This window comes from Apteryx mantelli, chromosome 13 (genome assembly GCF_036417845.1).
Source record: "Apteryx mantelli isolate bAptMan1 chromosome 13, bAptMan1.hap1, whole genome shotgun sequence".
Taxonomy (NCBI): Eukaryota; Metazoa; Chordata; class Aves; order Apterygiformes; family Apterygidae; genus Apteryx; species Apteryx mantelli.
Genome location: NC_089990.1, coordinates 19,180,113 through 19,208,102, shown reverse-complemented (window position 1 = coordinate 19,208,102; position 27,990 = coordinate 19,180,113). Strand labels below are relative to the sequence as shown.

The 27,990-nt window shown below is 35.6% G+C and overlaps 1 protein-coding gene across 5 annotated transcripts in view; it reads left to right on the top strand.

Moving 5' to 3' along the window:
• Positions 1-27,990, top strand: part of THOC2 (THO complex subunit 2) — a 64,822-nt gene that overhangs the window by 28,460 nt on the left and 8,372 nt on the right. For 3 of the 5 annotated variants that reach the window (XM_067304269.1, XM_067304267.1, XM_067304271.1), the window contains 23 exons: positions 13-208; positions 2,042-2,083; positions 4,097-4,138; positions 6,196-6,326; positions 6,428-6,529; positions 8,586-8,670; positions 9,740-9,833; positions 10,363-10,443; positions 10,693-10,789; positions 12,704-12,821; positions 13,661-13,840; positions 14,285-14,449; positions 15,138-15,413; positions 16,401-16,542; positions 19,583-19,740; positions 21,275-21,403; positions 21,977-22,108; positions 22,189-22,373; positions 23,086-23,270; positions 23,557-23,659; positions 24,043-24,479; positions 25,329-25,387; positions 26,909-26,944. In XM_067304269.1, the coding sequence (XP_067160370.1) occupies positions 13-208; positions 2,042-2,083; positions 4,097-4,138; positions 6,196-6,326; positions 6,428-6,529; positions 8,586-8,670; positions 9,740-9,833; positions 10,363-10,443; positions 10,693-10,789; positions 12,704-12,821; positions 13,661-13,840; positions 14,285-14,449; positions 15,138-15,413; positions 16,401-16,542; positions 19,583-19,740; positions 21,275-21,403; positions 21,977-22,108; positions 22,189-22,373; positions 23,086-23,270; positions 23,557-23,659; positions 24,043-24,479; positions 25,329-25,387; positions 26,909-26,944 (3,175 nt within the window). The remainder of the gene's footprint in view (positions 1-12; positions 209-2,041; positions 2,084-4,096; positions 4,139-6,195; positions 6,327-6,427; positions 6,530-8,585; positions 8,671-9,739; positions 9,834-10,362; positions 10,444-10,692; positions 10,790-12,703; positions 12,822-13,660; positions 13,841-14,284; positions 14,450-15,137; positions 15,414-16,400; positions 16,543-19,582; positions 19,741-21,274; positions 21,404-21,976; positions 22,109-22,188; positions 22,374-23,085; positions 23,271-23,556; positions 23,660-24,042; positions 24,480-25,328; positions 25,388-26,908; positions 26,945-27,990) is intronic. The other 2 variants (XM_067304268.1, XM_067304272.1) reach the window with 2 other exon arrangements.

The following is a 27,990-nucleotide window of genomic DNA, read 5'->3' as shown; positions in this document are numbered from 1 at the left end:
TCTTATTTCCAGGGTTGGAGTACCTAAAGGGGCTAAAGGGTCACCGATTCCTTCTTTGCCAAACAAGAGAGCACCAAAACAAGCAGACAGTTTTGAAGACTTGAGAAAGGAAGTGTTCAACATGCTTTGTTACCTTGGTCCTCATCTTTCCCATGATCCCATTTTATTTGCAAAAGTGGTGCGCCTTGGAAAAGCATTTATGAAAGAGGTTGGTAACAGAAGAACAGTTTGTCTGAACTTAGGACTTGGATATTTCCTTCTGATGTCAGAAAATGGTATTGATTCTTATTAAAAATGTATATATTCGGGTACTGGAACATAAGCAACTGAAAAAATTAAAATAAGAATCTCCAAGTTTGTTCTTAATCAAAGCATTTTTTGTCAAGTATGGATGTTTTTATGAAAAGCTTAAGCATATTAGGTTTACAACCAGTAACTTACAGCAATAACTAATTTCTCGTTAAAGTCTTCATATTGTCCCCACTTACAGACCACCTTTATTGTACTATTTTAACATTATCCTTGTATAGATTTTTTTTTTTTTTTTTTTTTTTAATGAAGGTGTGATATTAATTGCATGGAAACTTCTGCATTTTTATAGTGACCCTGAAGACAGTGGGGAACAGTAGCCTGGTACAGATGCAGTACTCTAAAACTGTTCTTTTATTTCACCTGTTAGGTTAAGTAGGGGATGTTGCATCTTTTTAGTGGGATGTCCCTGTTATTCCAATTAAAATGCTACTATTTTTGAACTTGTATCCATGACCAGTATCTACTCTCTGGACACCACTAAGATGAGTTCAATGTGGAGATCTAAGATACCATATAAAGCCTGAAGTAGCTGGCTTTAAAAATAAAATGACCTCTTGAGGTTTGTTATTGTCTTTGACCATAATTTCCTATGTATGTGTTGAAGGATAGGTAGTGTGGCCTGTTTTAAAGGGGTGCAAGTGAACTTATTTGTATTCTGAACTCCCTTAGAATGTAATCAGCTGCTCAAATTGAGGCCAGTAAATTCTTTTCTGCTGCTTGCAGTATGGTGTTTGACTAGCAATTTTTACTTATTCCCCCCCCCCCAAAAAAAAAAAAAATCAGGATAGATAAGGTGGTTGTTGTGTTGTTTTGTTTTGTTTTAATTAACAATTTGGACAAACTTTGGAATTTATAGTCTTTGGAATAAAATATCTTTATTATTATATATAAAAAAAACCTTGGAAATCACTAGTTCCCATTTTCCAGCTTCTTATTATAATTTCTAACAGCAAAACAATTGAAGAGATATGTTAGTTGATCTAAATTGTATGGGGGGGGTGTTTCAGTTTTATAACTTTTTTCATAAAGTATCTTCAAATTTTGACTACAACTAGTATTGGAATGTTCAAAACTTTATTCTGAACATACCCACCCGAGGGGATGCTCTCGTATCCAGCTGTACTTGGTGATGCAGAACTAAGAACACGGGTACATCTGGGAACTGAAGACATTTCTGGTCAAGCTTTTGGATTTGGGGTGAATGAGTTCGGTCTAACTCACAAAGTTCCAAGATGCAGTGATCGGGTGGCAGAAGTTACACTAAGTTTGGTTTCAAAATACTGATTGCATTAATGTCATGATAACTTTGAGCATTTCCCTCTTTCACCTGCTTCCTTACTGTTGTAGGAAGTGTAATTTCTTAGCATCTTCATCAGAGCTATGAGATTTCCTAGTGGCTATTCCTACTTTCATAGCACACTTGTTGCTGACCTATGAGAAGACTGGTGTTTGAATGATAAAATATTTTGCATTGACAGTGCAATTGGAAATTATAATTTCAAGGGTGTAACTTAGTTTCCTGATAGTCTGCTGACAGCAGTACTATCCTGTAATTAAGCTCAGATTACTAAGGGTTTGTGAGAAAGCCCTTATTTCTTTATGGACACTTACAGTAAAAGGCAGATTACTCGTTTTTAGGAGTCTTTTGTAGTTTTATTTTAAATACACAAATATGATAGCTTAATGTGTTTATGACAAGAATGAGCAACATCTTAGCTATTTGCTTTAGGTTGGAACTGCGAAGAAATTCGTCAGTGACGGAGTGGTTAAGGTAACATAGGGAAAGTTCTTTTTAATGCACTATTGCCATCAGCTTGTTTATATAGTGATAAGTTATATTTAACACACAAAAGAAACATTTGTAACTGGAGGTGATTTGACTGTAAGCTAACCCATACAGTAGTTTAAAAGTTAGTCTACTAACATTGCACTGCAGCTCTTGTGCTCAAGTGTAACTTTAAAATATTGTGCACTTACTGCTGTGTAGGCTTAATATGCTTTTCATGGTGAGTGGAACAGGAAGAGAGAAAAGGAGTAATTTGATAATAAAACCCACTCAAACTTTTAGTTCTTATTGTGAGGGAAAGCTGGACATATACTTGATAGCTGTACTTGATAATTGGATTGGAAGTCCTGTTCATTTTGAAAGAAGTTGAATGCCGATATGGCTTCCCTCTCTTCAGTAAGAAAATTCAGTGTGTTTTATATAATAAAACATTTCCTTGATATTTTAGTTCTTGCACATGTTTCAACAAAGACATAGGAGGTCACTGTATATGTAAGCAATATGTTTGAATTTCTTAAAAAAAAAAAAAAAAGTAAATTACTATTTCTGTGTTGATTCTGATCATGATGATAATTAAATAGCTCCCGAATGTATTAATATTTTTGTCTCTAGAAGTTCCTGAGAAATTGTACTAGTACTTACTGATTTACCAGAGAATTTGTGTGGCTAGTATATTTTCTTTATTGCTTATTAGCAGTAAATCTTATCAAATCTGATAAATGTTCTGCTTTTATTATGCCAGAAACTTCAAATTAATATCACAGCAGAGCACAGCATTACTGTTGCTGAATTGCTCAGCTCATGGAAGTTCAGGCATTTTCTGCTCCATAGTGGACCACAAGATACGGTTCTGGATGATGCATCTGTTGAGCTGAAAACAAGTGTGCCTAAACACAGGAAATAGATGTGAACGCAAAGCTGCTTTTTCGTTCCCTCTTCAGTTCTTGTGAAAATTAAATTACTGATCTTGAATTATAGGAGATCAGTTTTTCTTTTCAGGAGTTTGGTAGGAGACCAGAACTCATACCAGCAAAAATAATCTCATGAGCCATGCATATTGCCAAGAATAATCGAATCCACTGTGCATTGCTTTAAAAGCTGTTCAGGATATTGAAGCAAAAATACTTATTTCAGCAGGATGGCATCTGTCTTTAGATTGTTAGCATGTTTCTAAATAAGTGATTTAATTATTTCAGTTGGTGTGTATTTTGCAGTGTTCTCTAGAACAAGCATTGATGTTAGAAAGAATGTACAGTACTGATATCTACTTATGAATTTAACTAGATTAAAAAATTATTTGAGATCTTGGCCAAGTGAAAGTGGGTAATTTGATTGCAAGAGAATCAGGATTTCACATTTGTATGTGCTAGATACAAAAATGAGTTTAGTATTCTTGGGTAGGTATTAGTGAAGTGACAATAACACTTTGTCTGACTTCCTCTTTTTTTTATCCTTCCCCCCCCCCCCCCCCCCAGTTTAACTGCCTGTAGGTTTCAGTTTTCCATGAATTGCAGTTTTTTTCCAGAGGAATTATTAAAAAAAAAAAGTGTTCATCCACTGGAATCTTAGGTGTATTATAAGGTGTATTTTAAAACTTTATCTGGGGTTTGTAAGTGCTGCATGACATAATGGATAAAAAACAGTATTTATGCATGAGACTTAGTTGTGACCAGTATGAATTTCAGAGATGATAAAGGCAAATATTGAGATCTAGGTGGAGGAGAAAGAGCCTTTATCTGAATAGATGGGAGCACTGCAGCATGTGGAATTGGGAGCAAACACACTGCAGCAGACGGTGCTAATGAAGGCTGGTGAGGAGGTGTGTAGCTTTGCAGGTGCCCTTCCACTCACTAGGCCTGCAACAGTTTTAATGCTAACAGATTGGGAAAATTAAACATCTACTAGGCATGTGGCCCTTCAGATTCATGCTTTTGCTGAGGTAGCTTTGTTCTGAAATTGTTAATTATTCTACAGTTAACATGACTGTCTTTGTTACAGTTTCAGTCTGATGGAAGCAAACAAGAAGATAAAGAGAAAATGGTGAGTTTCTTAAAGACTCTCAACCTGAAAATGAACATAATATTTCTAATAGAACTGGTGCTTGTTCACTGACAGGGTTGTACCATTTTGGCTGTAAAATGTTCTAGTGATCTCATTTCTCCTGCACAGTGCTTTTATTATTAGTTCAGTAAGATGACAGTCTTTTTTAATTCAAGGAGCTCAACCTGTGAAATGTTCTCAATTTTGCTGTTGCTGTCTTTTGAGGAAAGAGTTTATGTTGGAGGAAGAAGTTTTATTTTAGATTGTAAGTGAGACTTAATGTTTAATAACTACTCAGCTCTTCTTCCTGAGTAGAATTTTACTCTTTACCAAATGCTCACTATAGACTTACTGTTGTGGTTTTGTAGGCAAGTTTGAGCCAGTCACATTTTATTGCTGTGTCTTTTTCTTTCCTAGACTCCTCAAACTTAGTCTTGTTCTTTTAGCCTAGCGTGTTCTGCTTTTTATTTGTTCAGAACCAGCAAAGTTACCTTCATTCTATAAATATACTGCCTTGGTGGCAGCTTGCATCTTAAAGAATTACTGGGGAAAGTGTAGAGAAAAGAAAATTGGAAGTAGAGGAGGTATTTATAGCACAATGGCTAATTTTTCTTTAAGATTTGACTAACTCAAGATTGATCACCACCGAACCTAAGTGCCCAAATGAGATCTAATTTATAAAAACAAGTATTCATTTTTCTAAATTAACATGTAAGTTCTCAATATGAAGTCTGCACAGTTTCCAGCAAGTCCTTTTTACTCCTGTATCTTACTTGTCATGATTTCCTGACTTCCTGAAATTTTTCAGAGAAAATAAAATTTCTGAACTGTTCTTAAAAGCTCTAAGAGTAAATCTTGAGTCACTGTTCAGTTTGATCAGTGTTACATAAGATTTCAGAGAACTTGACTGATGTTGTCTATAGTTCTGTTATGGTCCTTTGGCCTACGGCTGAGTCTGAGTCACGCAGTCTTTCACAGATCACTGCTTTTTCATAGGTGTTATTGAACCCGCTCTTTCTGACCTCTGACAGCTTGACTTTCAGCAGTGAGAGGCTGCTGAGCAGTTAACTGGTCATTCCTGACTAGGAAATTCCTGCTGCTTAGTGTTAGTTCATAACTGTCAAGGAGTTAAGACTCTTGGACCAGTCCTGTCTGTGGTTGAGCCATTTGTGCAGAAATTTCAGCTGGCGACATTGGCAACTGCTGATCCTCCCTCATGCATGGAGGTGTGAATTGTGTGCTGACTTAAACACAAAGACTCATATATATATATATATATATATATATATATATATACACACACACACACACACACACACATATATATATACACACACACACACACTTTTTTTTCCTCAGTGTTTACAGAATATGAAGTAGGACGTAATATCATATGAAAAATGGCACTTTTGTGAAAATATTCACTTAGTACTACAAATAAATAATTACATACAATTACATAAGAGATTAAGATAAGAGTTTTTTAAAATTTTCTCTTCGGTCTTTTGTTTATTTGGGGGTCTTTTGCTCCTATCGATTTTCTGACATAGCCTAAGGGAAAGGAAGTGTTTTAAGAAAGGGGGAGGAATAGGATACAGAAAACATGGAAATTGTCACTGTGCCTTCGGAACAGGTGTAATGCTTTCAGGTTTTAATCTGAGATGTTGAAAATGAAGGTATTGGCAAGAAATATTTCAATATATATTGAAAGCAGTTTTCAATATCCTTTTTCTCCTGTTGCACTTCATACAAGGCCACCCTATATCTGTTTTTCTTATGAGTTCTTTGAAATTATGAATGCAGCCTGCTGGGAACTTCAGCTACTTCCTACAAGCATTTTATATAGGCAAATAAAACATTGGCAGCATATGTAGTCCATGAATTAGCTAGCAAAAGATGGGAGGTATTTAAGTCCTTTTGGATTTTTCTTTTTGTTCAGGAAGTCATAAATTTAAGATAAATTTGTATTTTATTGGTCTATTAAGATGTGCAATTTATGCATGTTATTGCTTCTGATATACTTGTTGGTTATCTTTTTTTAATTGTCTTTATCTCAGGAGATCTTATTTAGCTGTTTGTTGAGTATTACCGATCAAGTATTGCTTCCATCTCTTTCTTTGATGGACTGCAATGCATGCATGTCTGAAGAACTGTGGGGAATGTTCAAAACTTTTCCATACCAGTACCGGTGAGTAGAATGGTTTTAGTTTCCATTTTTTTGGGAAGTAGTCTCTCTTAAGTTGTCAGTACAAGAAATAATTTTCATCTTTCTGCTTCCCATCATTCAAGGTATCGTCTTTATGGACAGTGGAAGAACGAAACATACAATAGTCACCCACTTCTAGTGAAAGTTAAAGCTCAAACCATAGACCGAGCCAAATATATCATGAAGTAAGTTGCTGAATTCCGTAGGTAACTATCAAATGTGACATACTGGGTTTCATGTCACCAAAGGAAGAAAAGGCTTGACAAAAGTACTCCCTTCTTAGGCTCAGTTATTTCATTAAATACTTTATGAACAAGAATTATCAATGCACTATGATTTTAAAAACTGTCGTAAGTAATGTTACAGACTAGTTTGTCATCAACAAAAGTATTTCGTCTGTGAAGAGTAAGTCTAGTTAAACTCTTTAACCTTTTCCGTGGTAGGTATGTGGTTGTTGATAAATTGCCTTACTTAAAGAAATGTCTTAGTGCAAAATTTTTTATTTTGGTATGGAGACCGTTTAATCTCAACAATCTCAAAAATCTTTTAGTCTAAGCACTTTTGTTGTCACAGTTTCTGTAGGTTTCAAAATTGGACAGTTTTCTTCAAAGTTGAATTGAATGGAATGATTTATTCTCATCTTCACGTGGGCTTGCAGCAATTATAGATTTGCCTCAAATATAATGCTTCTCCTACACCTTTGTCAGGGATTTGGATTCTCCATTTTTTTGTATATTTTGGATCAAAAGTAGATGCTGTGGTTTTATAATGTGGATAATTAGAACCTGTCTACATAGTCAAGACAGAATAATTGTTACTGGGTAAAAGATTTTGGACTTGCTGATGCGAAGGCTAGAAGGGATGATGATGAATCTCTCTTATGACTTCCTGCATAGCTAGCATAGACCAGAAAAGTTTACTTTCCTTTACTTGTACAGTAGATTTTTTTTGGAGACTAACTCAAAAAATGCAGTTCTCAAAATCTGTGCTAAATACCAAAGTCATCTTGCAGATCCAGTTCCAAGCAATTTTCTCAAGTTGGAACTATTGTGTCAGAACCAGGAATACAATATAATCTCCTTCCAGGCTTCTACGCAGACCACTTGATAGCTGGCAAAATATCTTAATGAATATTTTGATACAGTTAAGTTGTGCTTTCAAGTTAAAATGCCTTGGAATTAAATTGAGTGTCTTTGGAGGTGGAGGAGGAAAAAAAAAAAAAAAAAGCACACTTTAAATATAGTATCATTAATTAGTCACCGTTAACTAAGTTTCATAATATGAATGTCAGCACAAAAGGAATTTTCCCAGGAAGTATTGTTTAACTAAGAGACTTGGTGGTGTTAACTTGAAACAAACTGCTTTTTTTGGTGCTTGATAGTTTTAAAAAAAATCAAAACAACAAAAACCCCTGAACCACCGAGGCCTTTTCTCTTTTAAGTAAACTTTGCAGGTGTGTTTCCTTTAATTGCAGATAGCATGCTTTCTCCTGATTATGCTCTTGATTTGGTTTTGGTATAGGCAATTTACATGACAGAATTAATCATTTCAGAACATGCGGCAAGAAATTCTGGATTCTACAGTAGATTCTTCTTTCATAGAAGTTTTTGACAAATTACTAGGGATTGTGGTGGTGTTGTAATGTTATGATCGCTGAAGCAGAAATCGTACATGTGTGAGTTATGGACTGGAAATAAGTAAAGCTAAAAGTGCCGAAGCATCACAATTCTGCTTTAATATTTATATGTGCAGTTTACTTTTGTACATTGACTTAAGATTTACTGTTAAGCTTGTATCTTTAGTAGGGAATGCTGTTGAAGTGAAACCCAATGAAACTAGTATTGTTTTCCAATGAACAGAACACAACAAATATAAAAATAACTGAGCGGTGGTTAAACTAAATTTGCAGGAGAGTGTAGAAGCATCACAGGTTATCTTCAAGTATGGTGCAGGCTCCACTGACAGCTTCTGACTGGAAAGTGCTCCGACTTGAGAGTAGAATACAGTGCGGAGTAATGTGGGGTGATTGTTTTGTTTGCTTGTACCCACTGTACATCGTAGGGCTATATGATTCAGACTCCCAGAGGAATAATATTACTGTGCTTAGATTTCTTAAAAAAAAATCCACTAGTGAGGATTTAATCAGTGCAACTAGTGAAGGTGTTTCTTCACTGAAAGTGACCCATTATTTTAGGATTCTGATAGCTCATCTATTGCAATAAAATATATTCTCTTTTACAGGCGTCTAACAAAGGAAAATGTGAAACCCTCTGGAAGACAAATTGGAAAACTCAGCCACAGCAATCCTACAATTTTATTTGATTATGTATGTAATTATATGTATTTGAATACTATTAGGTCCTCTTTGTAGGTATTTGAGTATGGGAACCTGCAGTCTTGATGAGAGGGCAATTCTAAAATCAGTATTTTTGACTCTTGATGACAGTTTTAAAGTATGATAATTCTGTAATAGCGTAGAAACACAGATCTGAGATGTTAAATATTATCATAGCTCATGGATAACCACATGACTGCCCTAAAAGTTGTATCCACTTTTGTGTAGGAGTAAAGCACTTAAATTGAGATGACCGAGGTGAGACTCAAAGGTATGCAAGCATTGTGCTGATCATACAAATTCAAGTTAGGCTGCTCTGGGCAGTTGTGCATGTGTGTGATGAAGATATCTTTATACCTCAGGTCCTTTAGGTGAAAACTTAACTACAAGGTTGGGGAGGGTTTTCATGGTTGCTTGGTATTACAAAATGCCTGGTAACTGTAGAAGTATGTTGATGGATTTCCACCTTATTTACAGATGTGATTTGTGATTATTGGTTAGTTAGTCTTTAGATGTTTCTTCAAAGACTTAGTGTGTTAATTGTATATAACTATAATATACCAGTAAGAACTTTCTAAAATTGGATTAATACAGAATATTTTTATTCTCTTTCATATTACTAAATGAGAATTAAGACAGGTTATTTTTGTAGTTTTTTATTATAATAACCAGCAACAGAAAATTGCTGCTAAGCTTTAGGTATTTTGGAAAGCGAATGTCTTTTTTATTCTTACTTAGGGAAAAATATCAATGAAATGTTTTTGTGATTTTTATTTTGTGATAGTTTGAAAACTAAAACTATTTCATTTTAAAGAAAAATGTTAATACAGAATTGTTTTTGCATGTTAGAGCATGTTTCACTGATGTCTCTAAGATAATAGATAAATCAGTGAGATTACCTTTTACTTTGGAAGTGTTTTAGGACATTTTTAAAAATTAATTACAAAAGGTGTTTTTTCTAGGATTTGAAGACAAACTTTGGTTTATTTAATTTGCTAAGGAAAGATAAGTTATGGAATACTGTTCCTGTTCAGCTGAATGCATCTTTTGTAATTTTCAGATTTTATCACAAATACAGAAGTATGATAACTTAATAACTCCAGTTGTTGATTCACTGAAATACCTCACTTCACTGAATTACGATGTCTTGGCATGTATCCTTTTATGTAAATTAATATATCTAATCAGCTGGAACTGTGTTAGTACCAGTTTAGCTGAATTCCAGGTTATAGCTGCTGTCCTTCAGTAAATACTGTTTTCTTTTGCTGCTTTTTGCTACAAATACTTCAGTGAGGTTTGCAAGTATTTTGCCCACTTCCTGGGTTACAGAGCTTCTCTCTTTTTATTTGCTGTTTCTCCACTTCGACACTATGAAAATTATCATATTTTTAAGCTGTTATACTGCTTTCACTCTCTTCTTGAAGGCCTAGTAATCCTATAAATAGTGAGGTAAGACTTTTTTTTTATGTTGCCATTTCTTTTATGACTTTTATATTATTCTTATCATAGCTGTTTGTTAGTGGATCCCCTGTACTGTGCTTTCTATACTTGTATATTATGTTCATCTATTACAAATTCTAAAGCTGGAAAAACAGATTCGTATGGCTTTTTTTTTTTTTTTTTTTTTTTTTTTTTTTTTTTTTGACAAATTGAGGCAAAATATTCTCTTTAACTCCACTAAAGACTGTATTATTGAAGCTCTGGCAAATCCCGAGAAGGAGAGAATGAAGCATGATGACACCACAATCTCAAGCTGGTTGCAGAGTTAGTATTTTTATTTTATGTATTACATTCATGTTTAAAATATTTCATCTTTCATATGGTCTGCCATGCTTTGATATACTAGTTAATTTTTCAGACAAAGCAGGGAGCTGGTAAGTTTAATCAGTAGGAAAATATCTTTCCTTGTAGTACAAAATATATATTACTGACTTTCCACATGTATTTGATTAATACTTATTTTATGTTTAGTACTGCACGAGGTTCAGCCACAGCTGTTTCTTCTTGCTTTAGGTCTGGCTAGCTTTTGTGGTGCAGTTTTCCGAAAATACCCAATTGAACTTGCTGGTTTACTTCAATATGTAGCAAACCAACTGAAAGCTGGGAAAAGGCAAGTTTTGCACAATTATTCTGTATAAACTCTATTTTCATAAGTGAAATGGATGCTTTGGATGTTTCTTTTGCTGATACAAGGGCACTCAAGGAGCACTATGGGGGCACTACTTAGAGTAGTTACTCTAGCAGTGGTAAAACTCCACTTCTGTTATTCAGAAGTTTAAGAAATTAAATTAGCAGAAAGAATGATATACTTACTGGATTTTTCTCTAATTATATAGTTGTGGCATATTTTTGAAGTACTGTTTTTATCTGTGATGTATTTTTGATACCAATTGTCTTAACCAACCAGACGAACAAAAAAACCCCACCCCACCCGCCTGTTTGGAATACTATCATAAACTACTGTACGTTATTTAAAAAAAGAAATATCCATGATAGCAAAAGGTGTGATTGTTAGTTTTTAGTTTACTCTTTCTCACAATGTCTTCTCTGCAGAAATGTCTTTAACGTTTTTGTTATCTCAAATACTTTGATTTATTTAATGACCATTGAATTGCTCCTTGATACATCAATGTTAATCATTTATTCAAAACTTTTCTAAACAAACTTTGCAATTTGAATTTTCCTTTTCCTTCTGTTGTCCTTCCCCGTCATCGCTTAGTATTATAGCTTTCTCTTTTTTTTTGTTTTGAATGGATGATTTTTATCATGTAGGTGAGTATTGATTTATGATATGTTCTATTATGAATCCCCATATGCTTGCTGAAAGGCAGCTTACCAATGGAGGTAATGCAGCGTGTTACTTTAGGGTATTCATGTTGAGAAATCTAGCTTTTTCCCTTCCCTGCAATGTAGACACTCAGTCTCATGTACTCCCCTGTCCCCAATTTGTTTTGTATTCTGATGATGGTACAATCACATTGAACTACAGAAGAAAGGTAAGTAATGTTTTTTGTATTTGCCCAGTATTAAGTAATAAGGCTTTAAGTATTTTGAAAAAATCAGATAAATTTCACTATTCAGCATAATATATGGAATGGTAAAATTAAAGTGGTTTTAGCAGTGTGGCCTGTTCCATAGGACAGAAGTATTTTATTTAGAGTATATACTGGAATTGTACGGTTCCTAAACAGAAAATATATTTGTGGCTGGAAAAGCAAACAAGCAAAGTAGAAGTATGAAAAATACAAATATCTAAAGGTCTAAATATAAAATTTCATTTTGGAGGGCATAGGTCAGCACTTTTTTTAAGAGATCACAAATTTCAGAAGTTACTACAAAATACTGCAGATTTGAATGATCATGATGTACTTTGCTAGACTTCAGTTGAGGAAAAGTCATTGATCTCTAGAATTCAGGGCATCGAGTAAAGCCTAGTCTTTGGAGGGGATGATTACTGGAGTGTTTTGTACTTTCTGTGCTTGAAGTCACAGTGTTTTCCATGTTCAAAAGAAGCTTGCTAGACTAATTTTGCCAGTAAATTTCTAAGGTTGTATGCTGTTCTAGAACAGGGAAGACCAAAAAAAAAAAAAAAAAAAAGTGGCGGGGGCAGGGAGGGAATTTCCCAGAGAATTCCATGTTCATTGTAGATGAAATAGCTGTATAGGTAGATACAGTGTGAAGCATGTAGAAACAACATAAAGGAACAATTACATTTTTATTAGTTTGTTGATACTTTAATGTCACTACACTCGCTATTGTTTCTGAAAACAGTGCTATACTGCTTCTCCCAAGGGATTCTGAAATCCAGCTATTGAAGGTCTATGTTGCTTTTAAGTAGTAACTTTTCACCTGCGGGAAAGAAGCCATCGTGTACTCAACATACTAGTCACATCTTAATCAGTTTAAAAAAAAATTTGGCTTAATGTGCATCATAGTGTTGTTTTGTACTGTGTACTGAATATCATAGCTTCCTTTTCTTACACAAGTTTTCTTGCTCTGCTCCATTTTTCTGTTTTCTGTGCAGCTTTGATTTGCTTATTTTAAAAGAGGTAGTACAAAAAATGGCTGGTATAGAAATTACTGAAGAAATGACAATGGAACAGTTGGAAGCCATGACTGGTGGAGAACAGCTAAAAGCTGAGGTATGTTCATATTAGTTTAATTAGTAACTTAATGATAGCTATTGCTTGCTAGTGGTGCTTTTGAAGAACTGATTCATGAATTCTGGCAACACAGTTGTAAAAGAGGCTACTGCTTTCATCACACAGCTGCCCACTCCAGTGAACTTAGGGGCCTTGCAGACAGGCAGCCCAAACAAAGTATGTATGAGCCCTAGTTGCTGTGCTTCACAGTATTCCATACTAATGAAAGCAGCCTTCATTATCCAGTTTTATATGACAGGCTGCAAATTATAGTAACAAATATAATAGTCCTGTTGTTGCAGGACTTGTTCTGAGAGTAGCAATACTGTTGAGTGCGGTAACGCTTAAACCATCTTAGCGGTTAAATCTGTTTTAGTTTTTGCATCAAAGACCTTGTGTATTCTCTCTAAGGAGTTGGGTATCTCTAATTGGAACTGAAATCTGAAGTTTCTGAAGTTTCTCTATTAAACAGAGAAGAGACTTGGAGCAGATGACAGCAAATTTAGGTCTAAAGTGCAGTGTCATGTAGTCTAGGATGCTTTCACTTACTGTGATCTTAATATTGCTCTAAACATGAATGTAAAAATGGTTCTGGGAGCGATGTGGGTATTGAAATGTCACTCTTCACTGTACTATGTAGAGGACTAATAGCATAGAGACTAATTGTGTACAGGACTATTTCTGGTTCTTATATATATAAATCATAGTATTAGATCCAGAGAGAAATTTTTTTGACAGGCAGAAGATTGTTTATATGTAATTCCTCAGTCAGAAGTATATACAGTTTCTATTTATGATGCACTATTTCTAAAGTTAGGGAGTTTGTCTCTACTATGCAGGGTGGATACTTTGGCCAAATCAGGAACACAAAAAAATCTTCTCAGAGATTGAAGGATGCATTATTGGACCATGATCTTGCCCTTCCACTGTGCCTGCTTATGGCTCAACAGAGAAATGGTGTGATCTTTCAAGAGGGAGGGGAAAAACATCTGAAGCTTGTGGGGAAACTGTATGATCAGGCAAGTAAAAGCATGCATTTGTAAGAACCCTTTCTTTGGTAAATTCTGGTCTATCAACACAGTACATAAGAATTTGCAAAACCACTTGCAGTGATCTCACTTAATAAATTGACATGGATGTGCATTACGCTGTGAATGTGTGCAGTTGAGGTCCTGTCTCTCTAGATGTATGGATTGAAATGGCTCAATTTGCCTAAGAGAATACTCTTAGTTCTGCTGGCTTTTGTGGGGCTTTTCTTAGGTGCAGGTATGGTTGAGTCAGCATTGAATGACAGAAGTATGTGGTACGGAAAATTTAGCATCTTTTCCCCCATCAGGAAAAAAAGTGTTTATTTAGGGAATAATAATTTCTTACTGTAATGTGTGTTGTTCAAAAAAAAAAAAAAAAAAGCCCTCTCTACCTTCACTTCTGAACTGTCTTCTAACTTTATCTTTTACATGCAGTGCCATGATACCCTGGTACAATTTGGTGGATTTTTAGCATCCAATCTAAGCACGGAGGATTACATTAAGCGAGTGCCTTCTATTGATGTTCTCTGTAATGAGTTTCACACACCTCATGATGCTGCATTTTTCCTTTCAAGACCCATGTATGCACACCATATTTCAGTAAGTAAAACTCTTCTCTTTGTCTCCTTTTAGAGCTGCAGTATTGTGTTTTATGACTATGTGTGTTAGGGTCTTCTAAAGTTTGATTGCCAAGTAAACCTTGCAGAAGCTTTATCTTTATGAAGAGTTAAGGCAGGGAAAATAAGCTGTGGACTGGAACAAAGATTATGCCGTATTTTTATAGAAAATACAGCCTACTCTTCAACTTCTGCACAACTGAGAGAAGTTGTAGCCGATGAAGTCATCTCTTCTGATTTGGGTGATGACAGCAAGTTCTCTTTTTCTTCCTACGAATGTATAAGTTTTGGCAGATGTTTTAGATGCATTTTTGCTGAGGAGGAAAGTGTTGCAGCTGCAGACAGGTGTGGTAGGTCCGGAAGCGTCAGAAATAAATTTGCCCCTGAATCTAGAATGTTGTTAAATGTTGACAGCAATTTTTAGTTGGTGTGGTAAAATGTTTTCCTATAACAGATGAATTTGAAGAAGATAGCAGCATCAATGAAGAAAGATCAAATCCATCCAGTATAGATGAATACTAAAAGTTCTGTGGGACTTTTTTAGTATTTTATGTGTACAAATAAAATTTCACGTGTAAACTCTAGAGAAAGGTTTTTGAGAAAATTGTATGGTATTTTGTTTGTATGTGTACAAAGATTACAGATTTCTATTTCTCATTTTTAATCCACAGTCAAAGTATGATGAACTAAAAAAAGCTGAGAAGGGAAATAAACAGCAGCACAAAGTTCACAAATACATTACATCATGTGAGCTGGTGATGGCTCCTGTTCATGATGCTGTGATCTCTCTGCACCTTCCCAAGGTTTGGGATGACATCAGTCCTCAGTTTTATGCTACATTCTGGTCTCTGACAATGTATGACCTTGCTGTCCCACATAGTAGCTATGACAGAGAAGTCAATAAACTTAAAGTCCAGATGAAAGCCATAGATGACAATCAGGAAATGGTATGTTTATATCATTTTGTGTTCCAGTTTAAGTTTTCTAACATTGAAAGACTTTTCTTTATGAAATCTTATATTAGATGATTGTAAGCCCATATCTAAACAGTGTAAAACAACTGTTTGTGTACTGGTACCATCTCATAGTAGTATTTTTCAAAATGACATTCTGCAGATTTGCTTATTCCTTTCTGGATAATGGTGGGTATTTGTATAGCTAATAGCAAAGAATTAAAAATTATGCAAATAATGTTTCTGTGTGTGCTTCTTAGTGCTGAGGAAGAGAATGAAGGAAATCTGGTATTTGCTTGCTGTGATATTGTTACTGATTGTAGTTGCAGGGAAAGTTCTGTCCCTGCTGGCATACAAGTTATGCACACATCTTTTCGTAATTTTTTGTGTGTTCTATATTTTGCTTTCTTTCATAGAGTAAAGTAGTCTGTATGGTAGTGTATGTGGTTCTGTTTTCTGTCTGTTTTTAAGCTAGAAATATATGACAAATCAACTACTAATTTGCTGTATTTAAATGACTGCCAATTCAGCTACCATGTTGAATTAAATCACTTAAGTAGCTGCTCTCTCACCTATTTTATGTAAATATTTTTTTGGATTAAGCTAACCAAAGTCAAAGCCCATTCAGAGAGGCTTAATATAACCTAATTCATCCATTCTGATTTCTCACATTCACTTAATCTGGATTGACTCTTCCTGAGAATTCCCATACTAAAAATACCGATGGCTTCACTAAATGAAAATTACTAGAAAATCTGTGATTTGGAAAACAGTCTTTGACGCCTGTGTCTGTATTCTAGTTTAGCCTGTTCACTTTTATCTTAGCTTTAATCATTCAGTGTTCGTAGGTAAAATCAGGTGATTACTAGAGCAGTGTACTGTTTAGTGAAATAGAAAGCTTTTCAAATATTCTTTAGCATTATCAGGGATTTATCTGTAGCAAATGTTAGTATATTAAATGAATTGCATTGACGTTTATAGCCTCCAAATAAAAAGAAGAAAGAAAAAGAACGTTGTACAGCTCTTCAGGACAAGCTTCTTGAAGAGGAGAAGAAACAATTGGAGCATGTGCAAAGGGTTCTGCAGAGACTGAAATTGGAGAAGGACAACTGGCTTCTGGCAAGTGAGTATGTAGGGAAAAACTGTGGATGTTTTTGTAGTTGTCCCTGTCCCCAGACCTAAAAGCTCGTCTGATCTGAGACTTGATAAGACTGGTACTCTAAATGTTGGTTTTAGAATTTGATGTCATATGTTGAGGCCTATTAACAAGGTAAGACACGTTACCTTCAGGCTAAAAGTTTTACTTCAAATGTTGAGTGATTGTTTTTCAGGGAGACGTTTTGTTTGCTTCTTGCAATGCAGAGACCTTTTAAGTACTTCACTGATTTAAAAAATAAATATAAGATCGACCAATTCAGTGGAAGATTTAATTACAAAATGGCTTGCTGTTTAGGATGCTACTGAGTCAGGATAACTGATTGTTACATTGCAAGGAATAAGCATGTGTGGATTAAAATCCCAATGCATGGTTTGAATTAACTTTGTTTCAGAGTGCTTAGGAGCACATGATTAGGAGCATGTACAGAGTTGTATGCTGTTATTCAGACAGTAACACAAACCCTAGTGTAATGACAAAATAAGTATTTTGTCAGCCTAATAGCAAAATGAAATGAAAGATAACATAAATGCTGATATCCAGGAGGCAGAACTTTTTTTCTGTGACAGAACATCTATAATTTTTTGTGCTTTTGAAGAATTCTCAGGACTGATTAGTGTGGTTAATCTGAAATATTTTTCTCTAATCAGTTTTCTTCTCTGGAAGAATTTTTGTCTTGGTGAAATTTCCCTGGTCCTAGCTGAGATGCTTGCTTCTGTTGTGATAGTGCAGCAGTTATTTCAGTGGTAGGTGGTTACGTCTAAAGCTTTAACTGCTGTCATTCAGTGAGGTTCTAGGGCCACTGCAGATATTTTGTACTTCACTTTGTGCACAGACTTCTGTTCCTTTTTGCTAATAAAAGTTAACAAAGGAGTACAAGGTCTGATGTCTGCAATGATTTCTGTTCTCTTTTCAGGGTTCTTGTGTTCTTCAAATAACTTATTAAAACTCCCAAAATCTATCTTAAGAGTGGCACTGCTGTTGTATCTCGCACAGGGGATATTCATTGCAAAGGGCTATGTAACCACTTTAAACAACAATCGTTAGGGGGGGTTTTGTTGTTGTTACTGTATCAGACTTCAGGTCAAAGCCTGAGATAAAGATCACTGGTGACTTCCGATTGCTATGTCTTAAGTAAAATAAGAAGTGTGTGTGTGTGTGTATATATATATATATAAAAAATCTTTTAATCTAGCACCTTTTGATGCTTATTGAGATGTTTATTGTCTTTATTAAGAGTAAATGGGGAGTTGCTTTTCATCAGCTCTATTTCTTTTTGTTAAGAGAGATTTCAGTTTATAACTGGGAATGGTTGTTCATCTGTCCCAAGGAGCCTAACATGATCCTGTGGAAAAGCAATTCGTTGTCTAGCTCATGTAAGATGCACATAACTGATTTGATAAAGAAACATTGTTGAATCAAGAAAGGTTATTCCCTATAAATATTTAATGTAGTGTCACCAAGAACTAATTAGCTACATGAAACTAGCTAAATTACTAGCTGAAAAATAACTAGCTCAGTGAAGCTTGGTCTGGAAAAGACTGATAAATGCTTTGTTCAGGAAGCACCTAAAAACATGTAGAAAACTGCTTGTGTAGATATGGTCTGTATATAAACATGTACTCTTAATACTTCTGATTTGGGAAAGGGGGTATAGCTTATTGTTGTCAGTTTCCACATTGAAACAAATCATCTGTGGTCTGGCTATGTGAGGAAATGGAGCAGCACATCTACTGTAGCAGTAACGGTTCTGTAATAGCTGTGGGAGTGTTTTGTTTTGGTTCCATCCTCACAGACCACTTTCGTGTGAGTGAGTGGTTACATTGCTAACAGAGTGGATAACAGAGAGGATAGCTATTGTTGAATAAAATGGACTTTAGTTTGCTAGTTTTAACATTCAAAAACTGTAGCTAATCTGAGTATGACTGCTTGCTTATTTAACTTAAACTTTTGATTAAAACTTACACAGTTGTCTGTATCAGGCATGACTGTCTAGACTTCATTAAAAATGGTTAAGTGTTGGCTTTAACCTGTGAGGGATAGGTAGATACTAAAATTTAATAAAATCAGTATACAATTTTTAGTTAAGTAGAAGCTGTTAATCCCTTCTTGAACAAGTTTTATTTTATGAGCATCATGGAACCAGAGCAAATAAATTCTGGTTCGTATGAACTGTGCCCTGCAGCCTCTGCAGAATCCTGGTGCAGTAATGCCAGTTGCCGTCATGAGGATCACGACTGCCCTTCCTCCAAAGGCTGACCTTCTCAGTTTCAGTTCTGTTCTTCCTTCCGTTTGCTTAGTTTCTTCATGCCTTCCTTCTGTGCTGCACAGCCCTCTCAGCTTGTTCTTATGTCCCTTGTTAACTGGGCAGGAGCTGCCATAGAACTGGTTTGGATGTGTGTTTGACTGGTGGGTCAAAGGGAACGGCTAATGGTTGAGCTTTTACTCGGTGGTAGAATGGAACTTTCACAAAATGAAGCTTAGGTAGCTAATTTGTTACTCCGTTGCTTTGCTGCTTAATTGGTTGGTGGGCAGGGGAAAGAAACAACTGCTAAGAGACTGTACACAAACAGCATGCTCCTCTTTTCCTAAAGCAACTGAGCTGAAAGCTAGTCCCATCTAGAAAGGAGAAAATAGATGTTCTAGAGGAAATAGCAAACTCTGTTCCTTTTGCTAATGCACAGTTTGAATAGTTGAAGCAACTTATCACAGTTGTTCTGAGCTTGTTTTTCCTCCATTGAGAAACAGAAAAGACTCCCCATAAGAAAAAGGATTTGCTATCACCCCATTCCTACCACTCCCCTCTTTCTTAAACCACTAAAAAGCGTATTTTGACTTTTGCCCAGTGGTAGCAAAGATATGTCTACAATGCAAACTGGCTAATGTAAGATAATACACTTCTGGAATATAGATGTATGTATTGAACTTTTTGGGGAAAAGAGTGGTTGAATGTTATCCCATTAATTTACTGTCTTTTTTTCCTCTTAATTTCTTTTTATTTTTGAAGAGTCTACCAAAAATGAGACTATCACAAAATTTCTGCAGTTGTGTATATTTCCTCGCTGCATTTTTTCGGCAATCGATGCGGTTTATTGTGCTCACTTTGTAGAACTGGTGCATCAGCAGAAAACACCCAACTTCTCGACACTTCTCTGTTATGATAGAGTAAGTAGCTAGAACAGTATATATATTCTTAATTATTATTTCTGAAAGTATTTTCTGTGGTGTTTTTTTTTCCCCACTGCCATGCCTTGAAGAGATCTCAACAAAATCATTACCTGTGTTTAATTCCAGAATCTACATGGCAATCAGAAGTTCCCTTTTGGGCTTAGGACTGTACAAACTAAGCTTCCCTAGAGCTTCAGAGGATTATTTTCAAAAAACTTTTTCCTGATTTATCCTAACAAGGATAGAGTTTCAGAGCAAAGTCATTTATATCTATTATAGGTTAGAGTGATCCAAATCTCAGCAGTCACAGGAGTCAGATTCAGGTTTTGCAACCTTCCTGTGGTTTGCATTTCTGTGACCTCATCTACCCTCCATTTCCAACCGTGCACCCTACCGCCCTGGTAGCAACTTTCTTAGGCTTCCCCTAACAAGCATCATCCTTTGGACCCAAGTGTACAGTACTACAGAGATGGAACAAATTCATATCACTGCTGAGGCACGTGAAGGGGAGGATATGGTGCCATAATGAGTACTTTTGATAGCAGCAGCAGCCTGACTTTCTGGGTCAAACGGGGCAGTTGGAAGAGGTGTTGGCTGTTCAGACTTTTCCCACTATTTGCATAGCCATTCTTTTCCTCCTGTGGAGGAAGAAGGGATGAGTGTAGATGGAAGAATCTTGCAGGATGGATTCAGCTCCAATAGTACCAGCTGACTGTACAGTTCTAGGATATCAGACCCATTCTGGCACTTAACTTAGCTTCTTACTACTGTTAAGTTAGCCAGTCATCTGTACAGTTATAACAGATTGGACTGTGAGCTTTGATTAAAAGGGTTTGTGTGGGACTGTACTGTAAAAGTTAGGGTGGAGACTGTGTTCCTATGAACATTGAGTTAAAAGTTGGTCTGGTTTCCTTTGAGATATGACTTTTGAAGTAGGTATCCACTTTGATTTCATGGTCTAAAATGGCATTCTTACTCAAATCTTCAGTCCATGTTCTATGTGACAAAAGTAGGGTTTTGGTGACTTTTGTACAATTGACTGCCTGATGAACCTGTGCAGCTAGAAAAAACATCCTTTTGCATCAGCTTGCCTAGGTGTTTATTTCTACCTGCTCAACCAAATACTTAATTTGAAAACAAAACAGTTATATGCCATTGAAGATGCACTTCAGCTGTGGAAAACTGTACATCAGCAGCTGTATGTGGCTTTTAGATTCCAGGTTAATTATGAAGGACTGAAAGCTGGGGTGGAAAAAAGTCTTGAAAACACACTGAGAATATTTGATAAAGAGTTTGTGTAGATAATAGACAAGGCTGCCTTTCTTACTTGTTTCTCTGAGTAGAATGAGATTTGGTTCATCAAACTAGGCACCTTTTCTAGATATTTCTGTTATCTGAATTCTGTTATATTTAGAAACTAGCCTAACAGCTGTTTAGACTAGAGGAAATTTAAATTCTGGTGGCTCTTGTTACTTTGTAATTCAGTAAACTGAGCAAGTCAAAGCTAACTTTCTATTATTATTATTCTTAGGTTTTCTCTGATATTATATATACAGTAGCAAGTTGCACTGAAAATGAAGCTAGTAGATATGGCAGGTTTTTATGCTGTATGTTGGAGACCGTGACTAGATGGCACAGTGACAGAGTCATATATGAAAAGGTATGTAAAGTTGCTGAAACATCTTTGCTCATGAAAAGAGTTATGTAATGTCCACTTGTATAATCAGGCCCAATGAAAATGGATTTAGTGAAAACTAAGTGTGAATTTTTCTGATATTCTGATTTTAGAATTGAGTTTCTGTAATTCATATAGTTTTAATAGAAATAATTTCATATAGCTTCAAAAGTAAAATATGACTCGTATTTCTGATTCTTCAGTTTGTCATGAAGATAACAGTTTGGGGAGCTTATGGAGACTCTCCTAATACTCCCTGCAAAAGTTAGCTAAATAGCAAAGAACCTTTTCATTCTCTAACCCAGAAGCTAATATTTTAATGTATATAAGTGTCTGTCTCTCTCTCTCTCTCTCTCTCTCTCTCTCTCTCTCTCTCTCTCTCTCTCTCTCTCTCTCTCCCCTCTTTCATCAAGCATTTGTGCAAGTCTTGTAAAGAGTGATCATGTTTTTGTCTTCAGCAGCATTAGTGATCAAGTTGTCATATTAACTTTTACTGAATTCTTATTTTTATGCTTCCTGAAAAAGACTTGAGTTTTTGTTCCTTTTATGCACCTGTAGGAATGTGGCAACTATCCAGGCTTCCTCACTATATTACGGGCAACTGGATTTGATGGTGGAAATAAAGCTGATCAGTTGGATTATGAGAATTTTAGACATGTGGTACACAAATGGCATTATAAGTTAACTAAGGTAAATAAGGATGCTGAAAAGTTTATGGTTGTGGAAGTATTAATGGAAAAAATCTTGATTGGGTTTAATTTGTATTGTAGGCTTCTGTACACTGCCTTGAAACAGGTGAATATACACATATCAGAAATATCCTGATTGTGCTGACCAAAATCCTTCCGTGGTATCCAAAAGTATTGAACCTGGGCCAAGCCTTGGAAAGAAGAGTACATAAGATATGTCAGGAAGAGAAAGAGAAGAGACCTGATCTATATGCATTGGCTATGGGGTAACAACACCTTACTTTAAGAAAGTGATTAGAAGTGGATCATGAGAGGCTTCTAAAGACTTGGAACTTTACAGTCCTAACACATTTCATTTTTACCTTATCGCAGAAGATTTCGCTATCCTGCATCTCAGGGCTGGCAGTGTGAATGAAAACTTACAGTTCGTGCTGGATGATCGTTAATTGCCTTTACAAGACTCTAGTAAAGCACATTTAATAGTAAAGATTTCCACTCCTAAGAGTTTAACTTAATTTTAGAGAAATAGTGTAGCAACAAGTAGATAGAGCAAAATGAAGAAAGCTAAGTGAATAGGTTTTCAGTCTAAGTTTATACAGTTCTAAAATGTGAAACTAAAATGCTTAATTATGTTTTACATCTTTCTGTGGTGAATACAGAAGCATCCATGTGTGCTGGACGGCCCGTTCAGATTGCTATAACAGTTGAAGTTTTGTCAATAGGTCGGTTTTTGTGTGTGTTTGGGTAGGGGAGGAAGGAGAGAGACTGGAGAGGGTTTGGAGGTGGGGTGGGGTTTTTTTGTTTTGAATTTTCTTTTTGTGGATTTTTTTTTTGAGGTGATTGAAGGGGCAAGAAACTGCATATCTTTTGGGGAAAACTCTGAAATAACAGATGAACAGATGAATGTTAAATCATTTTAAATTCAACCCATATTTTGCTTTATGTTTGTGCATATTTAACAATCTGTGCGACTTGCAGCTATTCTGGGCAGTTGAAAAGTAGGAAGCCTTACATGGTACCTGAAAATGAATTCCACCACAAAGACCCACCTGCCAGGAATGCTGTAGCTGCAACAGTACAAAATGGGCCAGGTGGTGCTGGGATGCCTGCATCTCTCTCAATAAATACAGCTAAACTGGAAGAAAGCACTGCTGAGGAGACTGGTAAACCTCTGCTTTTTATAGAATTCTTATAATATTATAGACAACTTCCTGAAAATTTGGATTGTTAAATGGAAAAGAAAAATCCTAAATGTGATACAAAATAGGGCCAACGTGTTCTTTAAAATACATATTTTTGGTGGATTTTGAGGGAGGGTGTTCTGCATTATTACTCCTTTAACTGTCAGTTGCAACTGATTTTGCATGAATAATTTGAGATGCTTGTTTTACTTTAATTGGTGAGCTCTATATTCACTTGTTGAAACAAAATTTTTGTCTTTTTAAACAGATAAACTAAAGGAGAAATCTCAGGGTGCTGTGAAAGTTATTAATAAAGCTGTCAATGCTACACCAAAGGTGACAACAAGCAATGGAAACAGTGCTTCTAATAGGTGAGAAACTTAGCCTTCAACATTCCCCATTTTCTTCCTTCCAAACCCTAGAACTGTACTTGAAAGTGACTTGACTTTCTTTTTTGCTTTCATGTTCCATATAATTTGTTTCTGTTTCTTCAATGTTTAATAAATAAAATTATTTCAAACTATGCAGCTGTACTAAGCAGACATTATTGTTAAATGCATTCCACTTCAGCTAAACAAATATGAAATAAATTAGAACACTTGTTTGTTGCTATTCTGATAAAGTGACAGCTAAAAATCTGACTGACTGCTGGTGTTTTCAGCAGGATATCAGATCATCAGAAGTAAAACTATTGTGATAAAACTAAAGCTAGTTTTGTATGCATGCTAATTGGCCGTTTTATTTTTTTATGCAGCAAAATTATTAAAGAAAAAGAGGATAAAGAAAAAAGTGGGAAGGAAAAAGAGAAAGAAAAAAAGGAAAAGACTCCAGCTGCCACTCCAGAGACCAAGGCACTTGGGAAGGATGGAAAAGATAAACCAAAGGAAGAACGGGCAAATAAAGATGATAAAGCAAGAGAGATCAAGGAGAAGACACCAAAATCTGACAAAGAGAAGGAAAAAGCCAAGAAAGAAGAAAAAACTTCAAAAGAAGAAAAAATGAAGACAGTTGTTACCAACATTGATTCAAAATCAGCTGCAGAAAAGGAGAGAGAAAAGGAGCCGTCCAGAGAAAGAGATGTAGCGAAGGATATGAAATCCAAGGAAAATGCTAAAGGAGGAGAAAAGATGCCAGTAGCTGGGTCCTTGAAGTCACCTGTTCCCCGATCAGAAACATCAGAATCTGAAAGGGGTAAGTTTGTGTATTTAGGCTATGTCTTTAGAAAATCACTGAATGTCAAAAAATGCTAGAGATGGTGAGAAAGGATGGCTACATAGTAGCTAGTGTTTAGCATTGGCTTTAAATATCTTAGTGCCTGGAAGAGGCCATTCAGGATCTCTCCAAAAGGCAAACTATGTGAATGCATGAACTTCCCATATCTTTAGTAAGTGCTCACTTTCATATTGTCTATCAACTTGTAATTATTTATACTGACATTTTGAACACCTTCAGTATAAATCTAAATTCTTTATTGTAATGTATTACTATAACTGAGGCCTTATACAGTTTGCCAAAAGTTAATGCAAAAATCCTCAAGAAGAGTTTCATCATAAACTTTGAATTGAAAGGAAATAAAAGATACAGGCCTTTTTACCCTTTAGAAGGACACAGGAAGCTTTTAAAGTCCCTTTCTTATTAAGTCCTCGATGTTGACATTTTAAGTTATTGTAATCTGAGGCTGATGTTGAGGTATATACTTGGGATATTTTGTTTGTTGCATGCCAAGTAAAGTAGGGTTGGAATGCTTTACATCCCGTTCACCTTTTCAAAGTCTTCATAGCAACTTTGAGAGTTAGGTATAGACATATTTAAAATGAAAGTTTGAACAGAGCATAATTTTGCAGCACAGTTTCTTCATGTTTTGCTTTTTTCCTGCAAACTTGCATAAACAGAGTCAAGGCGTGTTGCTATTGCTAGATTCCTTAGTAGTAAAACCTGAATTCTAACTTGAATTCTTTTGGTGCTCTAGAAAGCCATATTATTAGATTTATCCTCTTTTACTTGTGTTGTAATAATGCTATTGTTCCTTTCTTCCTTCAGAACAAAAACGCCGCAAAGTTGATACCCATTCTTCTCCATCACATTCCTCAACAGTAAAGGTTAGTATAGCCTGAGGAAGGCAGCGTCCATGTTAGGCTCACAAGTTTGGGATGCCAGTATCCGACTTCCTTCAAGTTTTGTGCCAAGTATACACTGGAACCACTGGAGGTTTTATATTGCATTAGAAAATGCATTCCTTTTCTTTATTGGCGGACTGTCTTTTTTCTATAAAAAATATTTTTAATTAAAACCAAAATAAAGCTTCAAGGACCTAGCACAAATTTTGTAAATAGTTTTGGAAATTGCAAGAGAATTTTTACACAGAAGTGCCTCATTGTTTTAAGCAGTCAGTTTTTTTGGAGTGCAATGGTAGCTACAAGCAAATGAGTCTTTGCAGCAGAGTGGAGCATATTTTTCTGCACTTCTATTGAAGAATCTATAGCACTGAAGATTCCTGGATCATACGGGATGTACAATACCTCTGAATTCATCAGGCTTCTTGATGAGCATCATACCGATATGTGCCTTCTAAGGAGGAGTCTTGAAAGGCGTTCCATTTTAAAGTCTCCTTGGTGATCAGTTCTCCTGTAGTTGTGTATATTCAGTGAGCATGCAGCTTCTGTTGTTACCTTCCCTTCGAGGTTTGTTTATTTCCAATGGGTTCCCACCGTGTTGAGCCCTGCGTTACGATAAAACCAGATGTGGCAACCAAGCCTACTAACCAGCAAAGAGAAACCCCAAGCATTCAAGCGCAGCACAAAACCGTGGCTGTAGCCTACTTGAAGACTCAGGGTAGCCAATCCTTGCTCCATATTTATTTTATTTCTAAACCATCTCTATGTTCATGGAATCTTTGAATTTGCAGTACGTTGAACCTTTAAAACTGTAAGTTACTAATACTTCATCAAGAGCACTGTGATGGATTATGTGGGCTTTTAAACTTCACCATCTTACCAACTTTAGAACAAGCTTTTTTTTTTTTTTTTTTTTTTTTTTTCCCCCCCCCCCAAAGATTACATCTCTTTCTCTGTGAGGTTTACTTGAAAGATTTAGACTAATTTTGGAGAGCTCAAAAATAGCTGTAATTATTTTTGAGGAAACAGGTGACTGAATATTTTTTACTTGTTTTTGTAAATGGCAATGTAAAGTCATTCTAGAGTGACTTCTACCACATTTAACTGAAAGTGGAGAAGATAGGTTTAAATTTTTTTAAACCTGTATTTCACCTGTGGTTCAGTTGTATTTAGAATTAAGATTTTTTTTCTTTTGTATTTTGCAGAAGTCTTGGTGGGATAGTAGCTTTTCAATATTTTATGAAAAATTAGATATAAACAAATTTTGTAGTTTGCTTATTTTTGTTGGTATAATTGGGTGTAGAGAATAGATATGACTTTCTTTTTTCTTTCTTTTTTAAAAATTACTGTAGCTCCTAGCTTTGTTCAGTGTAAAGTATTAACATAAGATTTATTTCAGAAGGAGTAGCTGTTTTTTGTTTCGAGGGTACGGCCATGCTTCCCAAAGTTCCTCTGGTTTCTGAAAACTATTCCAGCTTACGTGTCATCTCCATTCATTTTCTACAGGACAACCTCAGCGAACTCAAGGACTCTTCAGCAAAGGTTTGAATCTTTTAGACACCACCAAAGATTACTCTTGTGTTTTGTTGCGGCGAAAACTTATTCTTGGTTTTGTGGCAAACCCCATCAGAGAATTCAAATTCCATTCCTGTAAATGCTCATGTAGTAACAGAATGGGCTGGGGCAGGGTTTTCCCTGTTTTGTTTTGCTGGGTTTTTTTTTCTTTTTTCCCCCCCCTCCTTCCTGGCCCATAGAACTTGTGTGCTGTGCTGTCCTTGAGGCCCGCTCTTGCCTGCAGGTCTGTGACAGGGGGGAATTTGTTCTGTGGAAGCAGCCTAAAGAATAGCTCCTGAATTTACCCTTCTTTCGATATTTTTCAGAGATTTTCTTTCGTAGTTGACAATTTTACCTTCAGTTCCAGTTTGTGGGAAGAAATAAAAAAGCACAACTGTCAGTACTGTCTTTGCTTTACTCATTTCCAAATGGGTAAACAAAATTGTGTACCTGAATAGTCGATTAGAAAAGCAAAAAATGCTGGCTATTTGGATATTCTGTACCAGTTAAATATCTTTTCTGGTCCTCCCTGAAATATGTAAATTAATAAAATTGTCTTTGTTTCAGCAATTTATATATGTAGAAATCATCTCTTAGAATAGTTGATTCTCTTTTGATACCAATAGGAAATTTTAATTATTGAAAAAAAAAAAAAGTTTGAGACACACCTGGAATATTAGTACTCCTTTCCCCTTACTACTGTTGTATTGATATGTTCTAACTGGTATTTCAAGTACTGTATTTCTAAGCATCATAGCCAGACTTCTAAATGATCATCTTTGTGTTTTTCCTTCCTGTAAATGCACTTCAGATTCCATATCTATATGCTAAAGAAAGTTTCCAAGAATTGAAGGAAATTTTAGAATATTCTGATATTTTTAGAAACAGATTCTGCAACTATCTTGTTGCTTTTCTTTTTTCCTTAGACTTGGCTTGCATGCACACTGGACCCAATAGAATTATATATTTTCCCCTATAAAATAAATTAAAAAATGCATAATGGATTTATCACTTCCTGTTCTGTATTGTATGCT